The 17,610-nt window shown below is 40.9% G+C and overlaps 2 protein-coding genes across 7 annotated transcripts in view; one reads left to right on the top strand and one right to left on the bottom strand.

Moving 5' to 3' along the window:
• LOC121919167 (phosphatidylinositol 3,4,5-trisphosphate 3-phosphatase TPTE2-like) overlaps positions 1–12,920 on the top strand; it is a 35,740-nt gene extending 22,820 nt beyond the window's left edge. For all 5 annotated transcript variants that reach the window (XM_042445475.1, XM_042445476.1, XM_042445473.1 and 2 more), the window contains 9 exons: positions 108–189; positions 844–932; positions 2,512–2,573; positions 3,661–3,741; positions 4,490–4,595; positions 4,764–4,861; positions 6,663–6,758; positions 11,144–11,214; positions 12,601–12,920. In XM_042445475.1, the coding sequence (XP_042301409.1) occupies positions 108–189; positions 844–932; positions 2,512–2,573; positions 3,661–3,741; positions 4,490–4,595; positions 4,764–4,861; positions 6,663–6,758; positions 11,144–11,214; positions 12,601–12,703 (788 nt within the window). In that variant the 3' untranslated portion in view covers positions 12,704–12,920. The remainder of the gene's footprint in view (positions 1–107; positions 190–843; positions 933–2,511; positions 2,574–3,660; positions 3,742–4,489; positions 4,596–4,763; positions 4,862–6,662; positions 6,759–11,143; positions 11,215–12,600) is intronic.
• A 354-nt stretch (positions 12,921–13,274) lies between these two features.
• SLC25A15 (solute carrier family 25 member 15) overlaps positions 13,275–17,610 on the bottom strand; it is an 18,268-nt gene continuing 13,932 nt past the window's right edge. The window contains exons 5-6 of one of the 2 annotated variants that reach the window (XM_042445479.1): positions 14,582–14,740; positions 13,275–13,714 (exon numbers count right to left, since the gene is read on the bottom strand). In XM_042445479.1, coding sequence (XP_042301413.1) covers positions 13,593–13,714; positions 14,582–14,740 — 281 coding nt within the window. In that variant the 3' untranslated portion in view covers positions 13,275–13,592. The remainder of the gene's footprint in view (positions 13,715–14,581; positions 14,741–17,610) is intronic. The other variant, XM_042445478.1, reaches the window with a different exon arrangement.

The raw sequence follows: 17,610 nt of genomic DNA, 5'->3' as shown, positions 1-17,610 counted from the left end.
GAGTCAAGCAGTCGAAATATTTGAGCAAAATTAGTGCTACTGAGTTTTCCCACATAAACCTTAGGTGCCTTTAAATAGTTAATATTTATATGCCCTTTCTCCTGCAGGTGAACGGGGTTATGACCCCAAGTTTTTCCATTACAGGGTGGAACGGATATTTATTGATGACCATAATGTCCCTACTCTAAAGTAAGTTTGATGCCAATGTGGTGCTATGTGTGTTTCACAAATGTTTTACTGGATGTAAAATTTTTGAGTGTCAACAGGCTTATCAAGCCAGGACCAGTTGTTTAAAACTTGGTTTTGCTTTCATTGTGTCTTCCTGAATTCAGGAGGTTGGACTGGATGGCCTTTGTGGTCTCTTCCAACTCTATGGTTCTGTGGAAATATCCATAGAAAAATGGCTTCATTTTAACCTTAAATCACATGTTTTCAGTAGCCCTATTTCATAGTTTATATTTGTGGAGAGGAGACCTCTACCTCTCTGTGTTGAATAGGGACACAATAAGTGTGTTTGGCTGAATGAAGTCCTCTCTGTGATCAGGTATCCAGTTTGATGAGAATGTCTAGTTGAGAGGAGGATTGTAAGTACACTTACGGTAGTAACACAAAATTATAATATGGAAAGGTTGGGTGGCCATATGTGACGCTCATTTCTACCCCAGGGCACAATTAATGAATTTCTGCATAGATCTAATGTGTCATATGAGTGTGAAATAGATAACTATGATCTAGAAGAAAATCTTAGTATGACTGCTCTAATCAACAAGATTCTTTCTTAGTTTTTTAAGAATACTGTACTGGAAGAAATCTTAAGTGAAACATTTTTTTTTTTTACTTAAGGGAGATGCTCAAATTTACTGCTAGTGTACGGAAATGGATGCAAGAGGATGAAAACAATGTCATAGCAATACACTGCAAAGGAGGGAAGGGTAAGCAAATACTTTCCTAGTGGAAACACTGAAGTAATTTGAGCTTGCATTGGAGTCTCATTCTGTAACCTGGTTCACATCTACATTTATCCCAGTGAAAAGCATTTTGTCCTTCCCTGTTCGGTTCACTTGGAATTCTTCCTGCTTTGGTTATTGTCACTATTACCTCTCTGAAGGAATATTCTGAGGCACAACAAGAAAACATTATAAGTGAATTATTACAGCACAGTGCTTGATGGCATTTTTCCTAATTCCTGACAACTATCCCTTGGTAATTTTACTTATACCTGCTATATGTGCTAATACTTTAAGAGATAGCATCTGAATTCAAGAATGTGAAACAATTTTGCCTTTCAGCCAATGTTAGATTAAGGGTCTCAGTGCATGGTTATATTTCAAAAATGTTTAAACTATTTTATTTTTATTTTTAAGGAATGGTTATTTGTATATCCTAATCTCTGTTCTAATCTGAATACTAGAATAGGGGCCAAAGAGTCATTTATTTTCTCAATCAAACCTAGTCACAAAATGTTTTGCCTAGATAGTGGGTTCATGAAGCTTTCCATAAGAAGCTTGGTGTAGCTACAGGCATACTAGTTAATGGTGATTTTCTGCACTTAGAGAGTCATTAAGAGAGTTATCAAGTGCTCACAAGTGTTCAGACTTTCTGCATGGAGGGTATTACCAAGAATCTGTTTGTGATATTTCTAGAAAATTGCTTTCATGCAAGAGAGGCTGTAAAATGCACCCTAAACGACATTTTTGTGCTGCCAGAAAGCAATGCAAATGCTGGAGTACAGAAACACTGGTTTGGACTAAAGTTACAACATTTTTTGTTGTCAGTGATTTAATATGTGCTTGTGTTTGTGTGTGTGTGTGTAGCCATGAGAGCTGTGGCTATATAGGAACTTATTAATGAAACAGAAATTAATAAATGAGCTAGCATGCTGGCTGAAGCCATCATACAAGGGTAGACCAACACAGGGCAATACAATAGTTCTCATTTTGTAAAAGGAAAGAAGGATTTCTTCTTTCTCTTGAAAATGAAAAATCCATTCAATGCAATGTGAAACTTCAAGCTCTATAGTGAGATCACTGGAAATGGTGCTTAGTAGCTGGAAGAACCTGTGAGGGAATACAGCCCTCAGCAACCAGATTGGGTGAGGGATTAAGAATGGCATTTTGCAAAGGCCAGTTGAGTTGGGCAAAGGGTGGGTTGTTAGTAAGATTAGGTATCTTTAAGATTTGAAGGGAGGCAGAGGTCTGTGATCTTGTAAGACAAGCAAGATCAGTTCTGGTTAGTAATTGGATGGGAGACTATCAGGGATTACCAGTTGCTGTAGCCTTTATTTCAGAGGAAGGAATTGGCAAAATCACCTCTGAGCATTCCTTGCCTTAGAAACAACGTATCCAATTCATGGGGTCACATTAGGTCAACAGGTGACTTGAAAGCACACAACACATGGGAAATAATGTAGCCTAATGCAGGGGTACCATGGTTGCCTACTTGGATCAATAGCAGTCCAAGCATGGTGCTTTTTCTCTTTGAGACATCTGTGGTATTTCCTTTTTGATGCAGGTCGGACAGGAACGATGGTTTGCATCTGGCTTATTGACAGCAGCCAGTGTAAGAGTGCCAAGGTACAGAAAGCATGGCTGTTGATCTTTCACTTAACTCTGATTGAAGTGAAGTACTTAAAATTCTCAGCTGTACAAATTAGACAATTTTTAGAGTGAGGGGGCTGATAACCATACCAGCTTTTAGCAACATGGTCCAGTGCTGGAGGGGAGAAGTGCACTCTCTTTGCATGCTGCACTAGCATCACCTGGCCAGACTGTGCAAACACTGGAATCACCTATGACATCTCATGGTGTTTCAGCAGCTTCTGTTTGGTCATCAGAGCAATACTGAATATGGTTCTTACATTTGACTTGTCCAGGTGCTACATATAATGGAATCAGACAAACACCTTTATTCCCGTGGGGATGTATCATTTGCTGTCTGTTCTTTTGATGCAAGTTTTTTTTAAATTTCATCACAGGCTTCTGAAAATAGAAGGGAAAATGGGGTACCAGTTTTTGGACACATCCCCTGCTGTGTAGGCTTTAGAGTATTGGGGACCCTTGGATAGTGTGGAAGATGGTGTAGGATGCTGCAAAGAAGAAATTAAAATTTGCTTGTGTTCATACCTCTCTCTTTCTCTCTCAGATGATACAATGGACAAAACTGGGAAGCTTTTTGAGTTATCAAACCATTCCGTAGACTGGAAGGTTTCTTTCAGAGACAGAAAGAGAGAGTGACTTCCCAGTCTACGTAAAGAATTGATAACTCAACATAGTCTTCCAATTTTGTCCATTGGATGAAACTGATTGTGGGCTGGAATTTGAAAACTTCTGGGAACAAGGTGCAACTGAATTGCACTGTTTGGCTGGGATTTCCATTGTTTGGATCCTGTACAGAAGATCCATAAATGGAACAAAGTTCATGTTTAGACTTTCCCGGCACATCCATTGTTCTGCCACGACCCTGAAAATCTGCTGTCATGCAACCCATAGAAATGGCATGGGATATAGTTCAAGGTATTTGATTTCAAAGTAAGGAGGGACTTGGCAATTTCTTCTTGCTTACATGAAGAAACTTTACATCTGGAACAGAACACAGTGCCCAAGATCCTCCATTGTTGATAAATCTCTGCATGGATTGTGTTACATCTCTCTTCTGCTTTAGGAGAGTTTGGAGTACTTTGGTGAAAGGAGAACAGATAAAAGCACAAGTTCCAAGTTCCAGGGCGTTGAAACACCATCCCAAGTAAGAGTCTAAATTGAAGTGCTACTTAAGACATTGCAACTATTAATGTAAGGAGTAGATGGTCCCAATTTCTTTGTGCAACTTAATGAGTTGTTGTGCCTTTATAGGGGTTGGAATTGTGTGGCTTGTGGGCCACGTGTTTTTTTGGAGCTCAGTGCAGTCTTTAGACTCCCTGACTCCCTTGTGCCTCTCCCAAAAAACAAAAAAAAAAGGTTCAGCCTCAAATGTAAAAATTTGGCTTAAAACACATATTGAATTGATAAAAAAGAAATCTTGGCAAGGCTGTTACATACTAATTTGGAGTGCTCCCCACCCCAAATAGACCCCCCAAAAGTCTAAAATGGATGTGATGTGTCATCTGACAGTCCAAAATTACAGCTTTGATAATGAGCTGTGGCCTTCTAGAGCTCAGGAGAATGCAAAAATGGAGTGGAGGATAGGCTGCATCCTTCTGGATTCTTGGAGCATCCCCATTCCTGTCTTACAGGTTGGAGGAACAAGATACGATGAGTCCTAGATTTTAGCATGTTTGGGTAAAGCGAGGTGGTGATGGGGTTTAAACCTTGTCTTTCTGTTGTAACAGACAGTGACAAACAGTCTGCGAGTTTTTGGGGTTGCCTCAGTTTCTTGGTTTGCCTTGGACCCTTGACTCTTGTAGCATGAAGAGAAAAACAGAATTATAGAAAATATTGTATCAGCTTTATAGATTATTTTTTTAATTCAGCGCATGTTTACATTTTGTTTGCAGAGTAGGTATGTTGGATATTATGCCACTTTGAAATTTGAGTACAACTTGACGCTCCCACCAGTGAGATCACTCAGGATCAAAAACATAAAACTCTACGCTGTCCATGGTAAGAGCCATAGAAGCTACCCTAGGAGTTATGGCATAGTTTCCTATCCTTTATTTTCTTTGCAGTGAACTGTGTTTCCTTGAAAGAATTGAAACAAACGGCTCATGTGCCTAAATTCCAGGATTTAATGCTAGTGATTATCTTGGCTGTCTTGTTCTTTTCTTTTAGGAGTTGGGAAAGGCAATGGGACTGATTTGAGAGTGAAGATAATTATGGAAAAACAAGTGATATTTCACTGCATTGGCTCCACCCAGGAGAACTGCAAGGTGAGAGGTACCTGGATTGAATCCAAAGAGCCTGTAGTCACAAAGATGTGAAATTTTCTTCCTAACTATCATGGTAAATTTGTATAGCCACTTGTGGCACAAAGGTTCAGGAGCAGAAAAAAAATCACATATTCAATGTGGCCTGAATGCATTTGTGGAGAAAAGAATGTTGGTTGGGGGAAGGCAGGGAGCCACACTTGAAACAAAACAAAGCCAAGAAATTATTAATAGTGTTCTTAAAATGCCTGCTTTTCAGAAACATATAACTCTTTCATTGCGGGCAAATGAAGAGAATATGCCATGATAAGTAGAATAAACAAAGCTGCCCTTCCTACAAGGCTTTTTGGCCTAGTTTTGTGGATCCACAAGTGACAAGAAATCACTAACATTAGGAATTGTTACTAGCATGAGGAAATATTAGCTACTCTGAGCCTCAGAAATAAGTAGTTTATCCCTGTTCTGGGAGGGACTGGGAGAAGCTGTAGTCTAAAACATTGGGCAAGATCCCAGTTGCGGGGAGACTTCTGTCATAAATGTGTATTAACTGTGTGTACATGAAGGCTAAGTTTTATTGGCAGAGATTTAACCTCTGGAGCCCTCCAAGGGCAATATCCTCCAGTTTTCTGGGAAATGCAGGAATTTCTTCTAATTGTGTGGAACTGGCACTTCTAATATATTTTATGACGCCATTAGTAATTAACCCAACACTTAATAAAAATGCAATTAATATATCAAAACATACTGTTGTCTCCCCATCATTTGCTCTTCTTACCTAAAGATGTTCTGGAATGTAAGCCTTCTTCTGAGCTGAAGTGTTGACTGGCCAACTTTAAACAATGTGAACAAGAATTGTGTGTGTGTATATATATATGAGTGTGTGTGTGTGTGTGTGTGTGTGTGTGTGTGTGTGTGTGTGAGAGAGAGAGAGAGAGAGAGAGTGAGGGGAGGCAGGAGGCAAATTACCATGCAGAGAGCCTCCACCCCTTTGTCAAATGCATATTACATACACCTAGGACACTGCACTAGACTGAGATGGAAAAATAGAGATTTCCTATGCAGAATGACATGCAATACAGGGAAATGTTATTTTCAGAAAGATGATAAACATTTAAAAACATAACTAGAAGACAAAGCAGCCATCTGCAAACAGCAAGCAGAACTTGGGAGTTTAAGTGCCATGTTAGCATTCCCATCATTACAAGATTATTTTTGAAGTGTGCATGTGAGCTGTATTCTTGCAAGTAGTAATAGATTAACAGAAGAGGGTAACTGCTAGGCAGTAGGAGGATTAGGCAGGACAAATTTAATGGGGACGAAGGAATGCTGATGTTTTGAGAGAAATAAATTTCCAAAGGGTTGCATTAAATTGGCTTATTGGCTGCATTCACATCATGGGCAATCATTGCCTAGCTCTTTTCTATTAATGCTGTGTCTTGTTATCTTAAACCGCCGTCGCTTCTTCCAGAGTTAGCTTCAGCAGCCTGTGGCATAACTTCTTCTAGTCCTCAGTCCCACTTTCTGTGTGAAATGGGATAATACTACGTATGTGTGTATCTGGGAAAAGCATGAGGCACACATATATTCCATGGAGTAGGATAGTATTGTTGGGTGTCTAGCTAATTTATTCACTTGTGTGTGAGGAAACTGGATCCTCTCCTGTGCTCAGAATCACAATTCTTTCAGTCAAGAGGAAGGAAAGGGGGGGGGGGGGGGGGGGATGGGTTGAGGGCTCAACAAGTGGTTCTTGCTGACTGTGTTGATCATAACAAGATGATTGAGATGAGCCTCTGCTTTCTTTTAGTTGTTCTTTGATGGCGAAAATGACTGGGTAGTGATTGGCTTGGAAAACTGTCCTCTTGTTAGCAATGATGTCAAAGTCAGATTTGAATCTTCTTCTGTAAGTAAAGAACTTGTGAAACTTTTATTGTAACTAAAGCAATCTTTACTCCTGCTGGGCATTGTAGTTGTGTTCCTGTATTCAGTGACAACATAGTTCATTTAGTATGTAAATAGACATAGATCAGATATTAGGATTGGGATAAAAACAGTTGCAGAACACCCCAGTCTTCCTAGGCATTCCATCTTAGACTTCAGGACAGTGGTCCGTCCTTGAACAAAAAAGCAAACAAACTATAAAGGAAGATTGGAAAGAGAAACAGCTGAATTGGAATATATCCACAAATGCCAATCCACCAACAGTGGATTAAACAAAGACTGACTTCCTGGCATACAACACCTATTATAACACTGGTTAACACTCCAGCCTCCTGAGGACACTCTTGACCATCATATCTCTTGTCTGATTCCCAGCCTGCACAGACTACATTCCAAAACTTCCTCCACCATTCATGTGGTCATCAACCCACCCTGGGCTTAGGCAACATGTTTCCTCCTGACTTTGTCTCTCAATGAAGAGAGTTAAAACTGAACTTGTCATCTCATCACCATACCATGGATGAGATGGATTCCTGCCTCATTCTGGACAAGATGGATTATTTAAATTCATGCCAGTCTGTTTTTAGACCTTGTTGTGGCACAGAAATAGTTTTAGTCACCTTGGTGGATGACCTACACAGGGAACTGGACAGGATGTGTGTGTTCCTGTTGGTTCTGCTGGACCTTTCAGCAGCATTCAATACCACTGACCATGTTATCCTTCTGAGTTGCCTCTTCGGGATGGGGCTTGGAAGTACTGTGCTACAATGGCTCTGTTCTTTCCTAGAGGGGCGCTGTCAGAGGATGGTGCTGGGGGATTCCTCCACTCCTTTGCCATTGGCCTGTGGGGTTCAGTGTTGTCCCCTATGCTATTTGACATCTACATGAAACTGCCGGGAGAAGCTATCCAGAGTTTTGGGAGTAAGGTGTCACCAGCATGTGGATGATATCCAGCTGTGTCACCCCTTTCCACCTAATTCCAAGGAATCTGTTCCTATGCTTAACTGGTGCCTAGCAGCTGTCATGGACTGGATGAGGGCAAACAAATTTAAGCTTACTCCAGATAAGACAGAAGTGTTCTTGGTCAGTTGAAAAACAGATCCGGGAATAGGGTTTCAGCCTTTGTTGGATAGGCTTACACTTCCCCTAAGGACGTAGGTTTGCAGTTTGAGGTTATTCCTAGATTCAGTTCTGAACCTGGAGACCCAGGTTTCAGCAGTGACCAGGAGTGCTTTTTGCGCAGTTAAAGCTAGTACAGTAACTCCGCCTACTCTTGGAGAAATCAGATCTGATCAAAGTAGTACATGCCTTGGTTACATCCTGTTTGATCTATTGTAATACACTTTATGTCCATTTGAAAAGTGCCCTTGAAAAGTGTTCAGAAACTTCAGTGTGCCCAAAGAGCTGCAGCTAAGTTGTTAACTGGAACTGGCCACTGGGAGCACACATCTCCCTTGTTGCAACAGCTCCATTGGTTGGCTGTTTGTTTCTGGGAACAATTCAGAGTGCTGGTTTTGACCTATAAAGCCCTATATGGCTTGGGTCCAGGTTATTTGAAGGAGTATATCTTTACAAGCCCATTAAAGCACTCCTGATCATCAGAAGAGACACTTCTCTCTGTCCTACCACCTTCTCAGGTTAATTTGGTGGGAACAAGGGAGAGGGCCTGTTCAGTGGCTGCTCCCAGGCTTTTGAGTTCTCTTCCCAGAGAACCCAGGATGACCCCGTCTCAGCTTTCCCTTCAGTGACAAAAACATTATTGTGCCATTAGGCTTTTTCAAACGAACAAGGGCTGGGCTTTTAAATGCTGTATAATTCATATGTTAAGGTTTATATAGAGTTGAATGCATTTTAATTTTTAACATGTAATGTTTTTAACATTTGTGTAACGAATTTACACAAATTCAATCTAGACAATGATGAAATAGAAATAGTAAAAGAATTCTCATACCTGAGATCAAACATTGATAGCAACAGGGATTGCAGCCAGGAAATTAGAACATGTTAATGCTTTTGTACTGTTTTAAATTTGTTGTTAGCTGCCTTGAGTCCCTAAATTGGAGAAAGGTGGGGTAATAATTAACAACAACAAAAACAACAACATACCCACAATTCTATGGTTATTCATACAGTTTGATTATAAAGTTCCTTTCTGGGCACCAGTTCATTCCATGCATCTGAGGAAGTAGATCAAGCCAATGCTGTTTCACTCAGTTAATCTCAAAAGTGCTACAGAATCCCTTTTCATACTGGTATTCCAGACTGACATGGCTATGCCTCTGAATTTTCCCCACAAAGTTGATTAAACATGCTTACTGATCTTTTAGGAACAGATAGCTCAGGTACAGGGAGTTTATAATCTGTGAAATGTGTATATTATAAATTTCATTGAATCTTCTCTAAAGGAAATAGGAAGACACCTGGAAATGAATTTGTTGTGCCTTCAAGTCCTTTCTGAGTTATGGCAACCCTAAGGCAAATCTTTTATGGAGTTTTCTTCACAAGATTTGTTCAGAGGCGGTTTGCCATTGCCTTCCTCTCCGGCTAAAAGATGTGACTTATCCAAGGTCACTCAGTGGGTTTCAGTGGCTGAGCAGGGATTTGAACCCTGCTCTCCAGAATCATAACTCATAGCCATTTACAAACCAGTGCCATGCTGGCTCTCTCACACTGGAGATGAACACTGTGTTGTAATACTAGAGCTAGGATGGAGTACCTACTCTATAGTAGTTGCATTCCTAGTTTATTGCATTTAGAGGGGACTGAAAGTTGTCACATTACTCAGGAAAAACTAGAGTGAAGAATATACGAAACTAGCTTGAATCAGAAAAGCTAGCCCTCTCATTTGTAGATGCCATTGAAGGCAGAGGCAAATAAAACCAACAAAGAGCCCTGAGGCACCTTGAAGGCAACCAAATTCATGATAGCATGAGCTTTTCTGGACTGCAGCCAACTTCATCCAGTGCATGGAGTGTTAAGACTGTTAGGTTCATATACACATATAGTATATTGCGGATGAGTGAGGGAATTCTAGTTCAGGATTGGAAGCATTTAGCTTTCTGTTGCTGAATTACAATCACTCCTGTCAAACCTAGCCATGAAAGGCAATGTTGAAGGATGATGGATTGCTGCAGTCCGACAATATCTAGAGGACTTTACATTCTCTAGCCATGTGTGACATGACAGACAGTGAGGTCTGAGTGTTGTGTTGAACAGAGAGGTGGGATATAAATAAATTGTATTATTATTATTATTATTATTATTATTATTATTTAATACCAAACATACTGGCCATGGCAATTCCAGTGTTAACATTCCCATTAACATTTTAATTACCCTTAGATTTCTCTCACTTTCTACAGTCCCATGAAGGGCAACCATGTATCCTGTGTGCATGCCTGTGTATATACAAATAAAGTGTCACAGGACTCTTTTGTTTTTGCTGCAGCAGAATAACAGGTCTGCCCCTATGGAGAGTGAAAGAATGTAATAAACTACCTTAAACTATTGGTGCAGAGTAGTGGCACCAATACTGAGCCATGAATCCAGTAATTCCTAGTTTCAATCACGTCTACCTGGACTGTGCACATTAGAGCAAAAGGCCTTAGGCAAGCCACTCACATCCACAAACCTTGCTTCTCCTGTCTGCATTCCTGGGGATAGTTTTGACTTGCTTTTCAAAATCACCTCGATTTCCAATTTTGGAAGAAAAGTGAGATAAAAACATCAAATCAGGAATTGAAGCGTTACTCTCCAGAAATAATGCATTCCGTTATGTATTATGCCTGAAAGCAGTTCTCATTGTGATTGTTTCTTGTTTTCTAATAGTAATAAGTCACACATCTTCCTTACCTGGTTGATGTTTCTGGGATTTTCCTGAACTCAGCCCCAGCTGAGAGTCCCACTCACCCAAATCTCATGGGAGGTCTGCATCTGGCTACTCTGTCCTGAAAAATGACCTTTGATTTGTGTCCTCTTTCTTCAGCAAAGAATCTTAGCTTGGATTTTACTACAAGAAAGAGTACATTGCTCCAATGTTCAGTTTTCAGCAGTCCCATCTCAACTCCAGAAGAAAGTAATGCCAAGCCCACTTGTTCTTGTTGCAGGAAAAAGGAACATTTGGGTCATCTCTTTAGTGAGAAAAAAGTGTTTGATAGTTATTCTCAAGAATTAACTATTAGCTGTTTTATTTCGTACTGCACTATGTCCAAGCTTTGAAATAAAGAAAATGTAGTTATTCACATTATATCTAGGTAGCACGTAGAAAGCACTTTGAAAACATTAAAAGTGCTGTGGGAGAATTAAAAGAGCATTGAGCATTAAATCTATTGTTTTCTTGAAATGCAGGATATTCCAAAAGGTTATGATGACTGTATTTTCTTCTTCTGGTTCAACACTTCCTTTATAGAAGACAACAGGTAAGTTGTAATGTTGTTTGAAAGTCCAGGCCTGTAGTGGAAAACTAACTTTGAACTTTAGTTGGTATAGGAAGGTCAGAGCGTGAATAGCTGGCTCAAGCCAAACCTTTCTGAACAAGAAGCAGGTGTTTCTTTCTTCTAAGGACATCCTCCATGGGTGAACTACATCTGCTCCTCCATAGCCCAAGGAAGAGGGTGAGGCATGACATCTACTCAGGCCTTTCCAAAGATCCAGGCTAAGGTGTCAGGTGAAGAGGTAGCATGATCTTAAGTCTGCTGTTTTTCCTTTCATATTCACTATGGATCCAACTTCCTTGCTTGCTACTACTGTTCCTGTACATTCCTGTGTATAGGTATGGTCGATTTACCCTATAGGAAGATTTAAGCTGCCATCTGCTTCTGGACATATATAGCCAGACTCTCCCTGTATCAATGGGGTGGGGGCTGATATTGACCCATATCCAACTAGGTCAGTCTGCTGTCATAGTTGTGAAGTCAAATTATGAAAAGATGTGATTGTTTGCTGAGAGGACCATAAAAGCAGATTAGAGGGTAATAAAAAAGCATGCAGACAGCTACATTCTCCTTCCTAACTTTGTTTTCTTCCTCTGATGTGAATCAGATCAGCCATACCTTTTCATTTCAAGTGTGCTATGGCAGTATGTTTGTGAGATTGCAGTGCTTGCTGTCAAAACTCAGCGATCACCTGGTACACTTAACAAAAAATTATTTACAGCATTCATAGTATTTCCACTTATTAATACCATCCCCTCTGTTAGCAGTATTTGGAGGTGACCACTGTCACTTGTGTAGCCAAAATGGTACCACACTAAGCATGACAAGAGATTGTCCCTGTTCCATCCAAATCCCCAAGGATTGCAGAAATACAAAAAAGATGACATGGGGGATACCTTAAATGAGGCAAATGGATAGTTTATTCTGCATTTTCACAGGCACAACTGATACAGGAAGTGTATGGATTTTTGTCTCTCCAGATGTTTAGACTACAATTCCCATATATCCTTTACTATTAGCAATTTTGGCTGGACCTATTGGTCAAAAGCATCAGGAGGTCCAAAGTTTCTTCACCTCTGCACATCACAAAATGTATGACTTGGAAAGGATGTCCTAGCAAATAGATAAAAGCAGCAGCAGTTGGGAGGTTAAAATGCACTGAGTGTGGAAAAGCTGGAAGTGAAGGCAAGATACTTTATACAGGGAAGTATACTGTGCATTTCATTGTTTGTCTGCAGGAAATTTACACCATAAATATCTAATAAGCTGCTTGTTTTGTAAAAGATGTACATATTTGTCCTTTCCTGCAAATTGATTTTATATATAGTAGTCTGCATTAAAGAAACATTGTCGTGCTCCCCATTTTCCCAGACTTTACATTCCTAGAAATGAACTTGATAACCTACACAAGCCAAGAATGTGGAAGGTGTTCAGAGAAAATTTTGCTGTGGAGCTGAACTTCAGTGAAGCATAACCAGGAATAAGCAGTGGCCTTATTAGATGGAGTTGTTCACTTTCCTCCCAGAATCATGTAGCATTGCCTCTGTTGCTGTATCGCATTCTAAGACTTTCCTTCCATGTGTAGTCAGGAGAACCTCAGCACTTAAGGCTGAACCAAGAGGTTGCCTAATTCTCTTCTTCCCTGTGTGTAGATGCTTCTTTATGATAATTAAAATTAATTTTGCCAAGTGGTTTGCGTGAGCAGGGTGGAGTGCTTGGTGTATTGTGCTTCTTCTCCCCACACTTTTCACTCATTTTGCCTTTGCACCAGTACTTGAGATGGTGCGTGCACAAATCATCCACAATCTTCTGATGAATATGGCCGATTGGCTGTGTTTACATCACCCAGGGTGGTTCAAGCCTCTCAGTTGATCTCTGTTTTAAAAAAAGTGTGTCTTCAAGTTATTTATGACTTACTGCAGCCCTGAGGCCTTGTAAATTTTGTTCAGAGGAGATTTGCTATTGCCTCTCTGAGGCTAAGAGCATGTGACTTCCCCATTGGGTTTCATGGCCAAGCAGGGAATCAAACCTTAGTCTCCAGAGTTGTACCCCAACGCTCAAACCACTGCACCACACTGGCTCTTAAGAATTGCCCCACCCATATAGTAACCCCCTGTAATAGAATATTGTGATGATCTTGTACAGAAGATGTTACTTATTACTGTTGAGGTACACAGAACAACAAACCAGACAGAAGTTTAGAAAACCCAGCATGTTTACTGAAGTCTCCAAATACCCTAAAAACAAAACCACAACCTGTTAAAATTGCTTTAAGAGGAGTTTTACAGCGGTGTGACTGTTGTGCCACAATGACCACTCTTGTGATCCATAAACATATCTAATGATATGAAGTCTATAAAGTGTTATGTATCAAACTGGTTCATCATTAGTTTCCGGCTGTACTCGTAGGCAAGGAACAATGCTCCATTCGCTGGGAAAGCACGAATCATAGTAGGTTTCAGTCCAGAATACAAGGCAAACACACCTGCAAAACAAGAGTTAGGTGTTAACTGAATTGTTTCTCAGGGGTGCCTCTCCCACTTATTTCTCTAAAGCTTGAGTTGTACTAGAGATGAAGGAGGAAATCCTTGATAAATAAAAAGACCAATGCTAACTAAACCCATAATTTGGGAAAGTTGCTTTTTTGAATTATGTCTCCCAGGACTCTCTAGTTTGCCTACTTTTTGAATGCTCAACCCTCGATTCCGTGATGGAAAACCAAACTTCCATGCCTACACGGTAACAAGAGTGTGCCATGCTACCTGCCCTGTCAAAATTTAGCACCTGAATGACAATGACCAAGAGTTTGTTCTGTAAAAAAACAACTACTAGCTATTTTTAAGAAGCAGGGAGCTTGGTGCTTTCAGAGGCTTCTAACAAAACAGGTATGCGACTGCTTGGATCCACTCCTGCAGCTTATTGTGGTGATGAATTGATTTTAATTATATTTTCAAATGGTTTTTTTTTTTAATTATAGTTTGTTGATAGGAAGGTGGTAGTTGCTTGGCCATGGAACTCGTCACTTGCTTTTCCTTGCAGATATGAGGGCTGTGGTGTTGCAGACATCTTGCCCAATGTGTGGCTATGCTGCCAAGGCTGCTGCCAAACTGCAGAATTAATGTAGTTTGACACCGCTTTGTCTTAATTCCATCCTATGGAATCTTGGGATTTGTAGTTTGTTGTGGCACCAGAACTCTGAAAGAGAAGGCTATATACCTCACAAAACTAAATCCCAGAATTCTACAGCGCTGAGTCATGGTAGGTAAAGCGGTGTCAGATTGCATTATTCTGCATTGTAGATGCAGCCCAAGACACCTTTTCTCCTACAAGTCCAGTTTGTTCATGCTCTAACCTTCATTCTGGAACACACTTGCAAATGTTCCCATAAAGCCAGCTTGCTTTCCTGCCATGGAAAGAACCTGGATTCTTGATTTGATGCAGTCCACTGGATACACAGCAATCCATAAACATATGCCACCAATGCCACCGCTGACCATCAATGCAACAGGACCTGCAAAAGCCAAGCAGTGGTGCCATAACACATCTTGGTATTTAAAGCAAAAAATTCAAACTAGTCTCCATCACCCCTCTTTTTTTGCAATAAAAAAGAAAACTAAATGGTCCCTGTTCCATCCAAATTTACATTTTGATATCACTAATGGTACAGCAGGCCACAAATTGGATAAAACATGCATATGGGGACAGTCTTCTAAGGCATTGCATCTCAGTCAATGATGTGGTTTCCATGTTTGCGGGCAGTGGATCTGTTCTGGGCTTTAGCCTGAACTTGAAAGGAGCAATCTAAGAAGCTAAACCTGTTTGGGGGATAAGATTTAGCACTTTGGATAGTTCATCTTAACATCAGATGCAAAACTAGTGTGGATTCCATCCACAACTCATCTTGGTCAGGCAGATTTTGGCTGCATCTGCACTGCAGAAATAATCCATTTTGACACTTAACTGCCATGACTCAATGCTATGTAATTCTGGGAATTGTAGCTTGTTGTGGAATCAGAGCCTAAATGTCTCCCAGAACTACAATTCCCAGGATTCTATAGCATTGAGTCATGGCAGCTAATGTGGTTTCAAACTGGATTATTTCTGCAATGTTGGTGCAGCCACAGTGAAGCTCAATGCTGTTTTCTAGAGGAGGCTGATGAACTGAATCCTAGAAAGCCCACCTAGGTGTCTGTTTCTATATACCAAATAGATCAGCAGGCGCTGTGAGCTCTTTCATCATTTTTTTTCTATCTGCTGTCAGCCTAGGACAGTTCATATTTTTGGATTAGTTCAAAAGCATGCTGGGTAGGTAAAACTACACATCTCTTTTGAGTGGCTCTATTTTGCTTCCAAACCCATGGAGCAACTTTAGCATCTGGGAAAAGTGATAATAATTACTTTCCTGACAATTAATTTCTGGGCAAGGCACTAAATATTGGTGGTTAACCTTTAAAGCCCTTCTCCCATATAATCTTCCCAGTAAGTTCAAGTCCTCTGAGGAGACATTTACTTTGGTCAGCCAAAGTAAGCCTAACAACTGTTATCCAGAGGACATTTTCTTTGGCCACCCCAACTGCAGAATGACCTGCCACAGGAATTCCTCAACTGGATACACTGTCCAAGTTTAAAACAGCAATAAAGATCAGCAATAACAACAAAACAATAATCATATCATTATAATAATATATCATTGTCACTTTATTACTAATAAACATTTTTCTGATTTTGGGACAATTTGGGTGTAAACCATAGTGAAAACACTTTGCAATCCTTTGTGTAAAATCTCCATGTTCAGCTACGGGAGCAATTTTAAAAACATGTGTACACTTCCCTGGGAGCTGCATGTTGGAAGGCTAAGTACATTGAATAAATAAAAGAAGCACTGCTCTAATTCTGGAAAGCTATGTGGTCTCAGAGACATTTGATAGTAACTTATTTGTGAAAAGTATCATGTCATGTACTAGATGAGGATCACATCTGCCCTTACATTATACCATAAACTGGAACTTTCTTTCCCATTTCAGTTATAGCGAAGTTCTAGTTTAGATGGTGAGCCAGATAGGCTTCGGCTGGGCAATTCAGAGGATGGAAGGGAAAGGCATGGCTTAGACATAATTAGAAACATTTATCTGGCACACATATCTGTGGGTGTACATATTAGTGCAGCTATCTAAAGCAGGGCTGTCCAGATGGAACCAAGACATCTCCAAACACTTCAAGACAACTTAAATTTTCAAGGAATGTGGAATTGCAGTGGAGTTTCTAGGGTTCGTGTCACCCGGTGCGGCCAGTCATGGCGGGGAGTGGGACTTATGGGGGTTGGACTTCCGATGCACATGGGAGCATGCGCACAGCCCAGGGACCAGCTGCATGCCCCCAAGAAGGGCCACAGAAGAGCCCCTGGGACGTGGGGAGGGTGGGAAATGCCCCATGTGTCCCTGGGAAAGACCAGGGAGGAGCCCCCATGACCTAGGGAGAGTGGGAGGTGCCCCATGCGTCCCCGGGAAAGGCCGGGGAGGAACCCCTGGGACTTGGGAAAGCGGGAAATACCCTGCGCGTCCCTGGGAAAGGCCGGGGAAGAGCCCCTGGGACCAGGGGAAGGCTGGGGACCAACTGGGTGTCACTCCCTCTTCTGGGGTGTCACCCGGTGCAGTCCGCACCCCCCTAGTGACGCTACTGTGGAATAGGAAACCAGGTGTTATTCTTCAGTCACAGGAAAGTACGGCTAAACAAAAGTCAGGTGAAAATACCACATGAGGAGGAGAGCATAATTATCTGTACCCTTCTCCACATTCACTGCTCTTTTGGCCCTATTGATACATTTTCAGTTATGGCGCTGCGCAGGCAACCCTCTACAAGAAAGGACCACAATGTTTAAAGTTAAAGAGAGGGTAAAGTTGGTAGGAGAACGTCTAGTCCTCTGGGTGTTTTAACCCGCCACTCTCATCAGCTTTAGCCAACTCAGCCACTGGCAAAGAACTGTGGGAGTTGTAGTCAAGACAACTGAGGAGCCGATGGTATCCCACTCTGCAGTAAAATGATAAGGATGTCAGGAAGGCTCTTCTGTGAGAATGGTATTAAGATGTTTAGAAAGTGATTGTATCAAGAAGGTCACTTGTGCCATTCCGCCCACCCTCTGTATCATTTACTCTAATACTAAGTGTTCCAGCAATTTTTCTTCATAACGATACTGTTGGCTAGTGTACTTTGAATAAGTGGCAAATCACTGATCTGCATAACATATATCCCTTCCCAAAAGATAGCAAGTGCTTAATGTCAAACATTACAAAACACTGTAAAGGCTTTGACAGGCAACATCCACAGTTTTTTGTGGGTTTTTTGGGCTATGTAGCCTTGTTCTAGAACAGTTTTTTCTTGATG

Source organism: Sceloporus undulatus, chromosome 1, assembly GCF_019175285.1.
Source record: "Sceloporus undulatus isolate JIND9_A2432 ecotype Alabama chromosome 1, SceUnd_v1.1, whole genome shotgun sequence".
Classification (NCBI taxonomy): domain Eukaryota; kingdom Metazoa; phylum Chordata; class Lepidosauria; order Squamata; family Phrynosomatidae; genus Sceloporus; species Sceloporus undulatus.
This window is presented reverse-complemented; position numbering and strand designations above follow the sequence as displayed.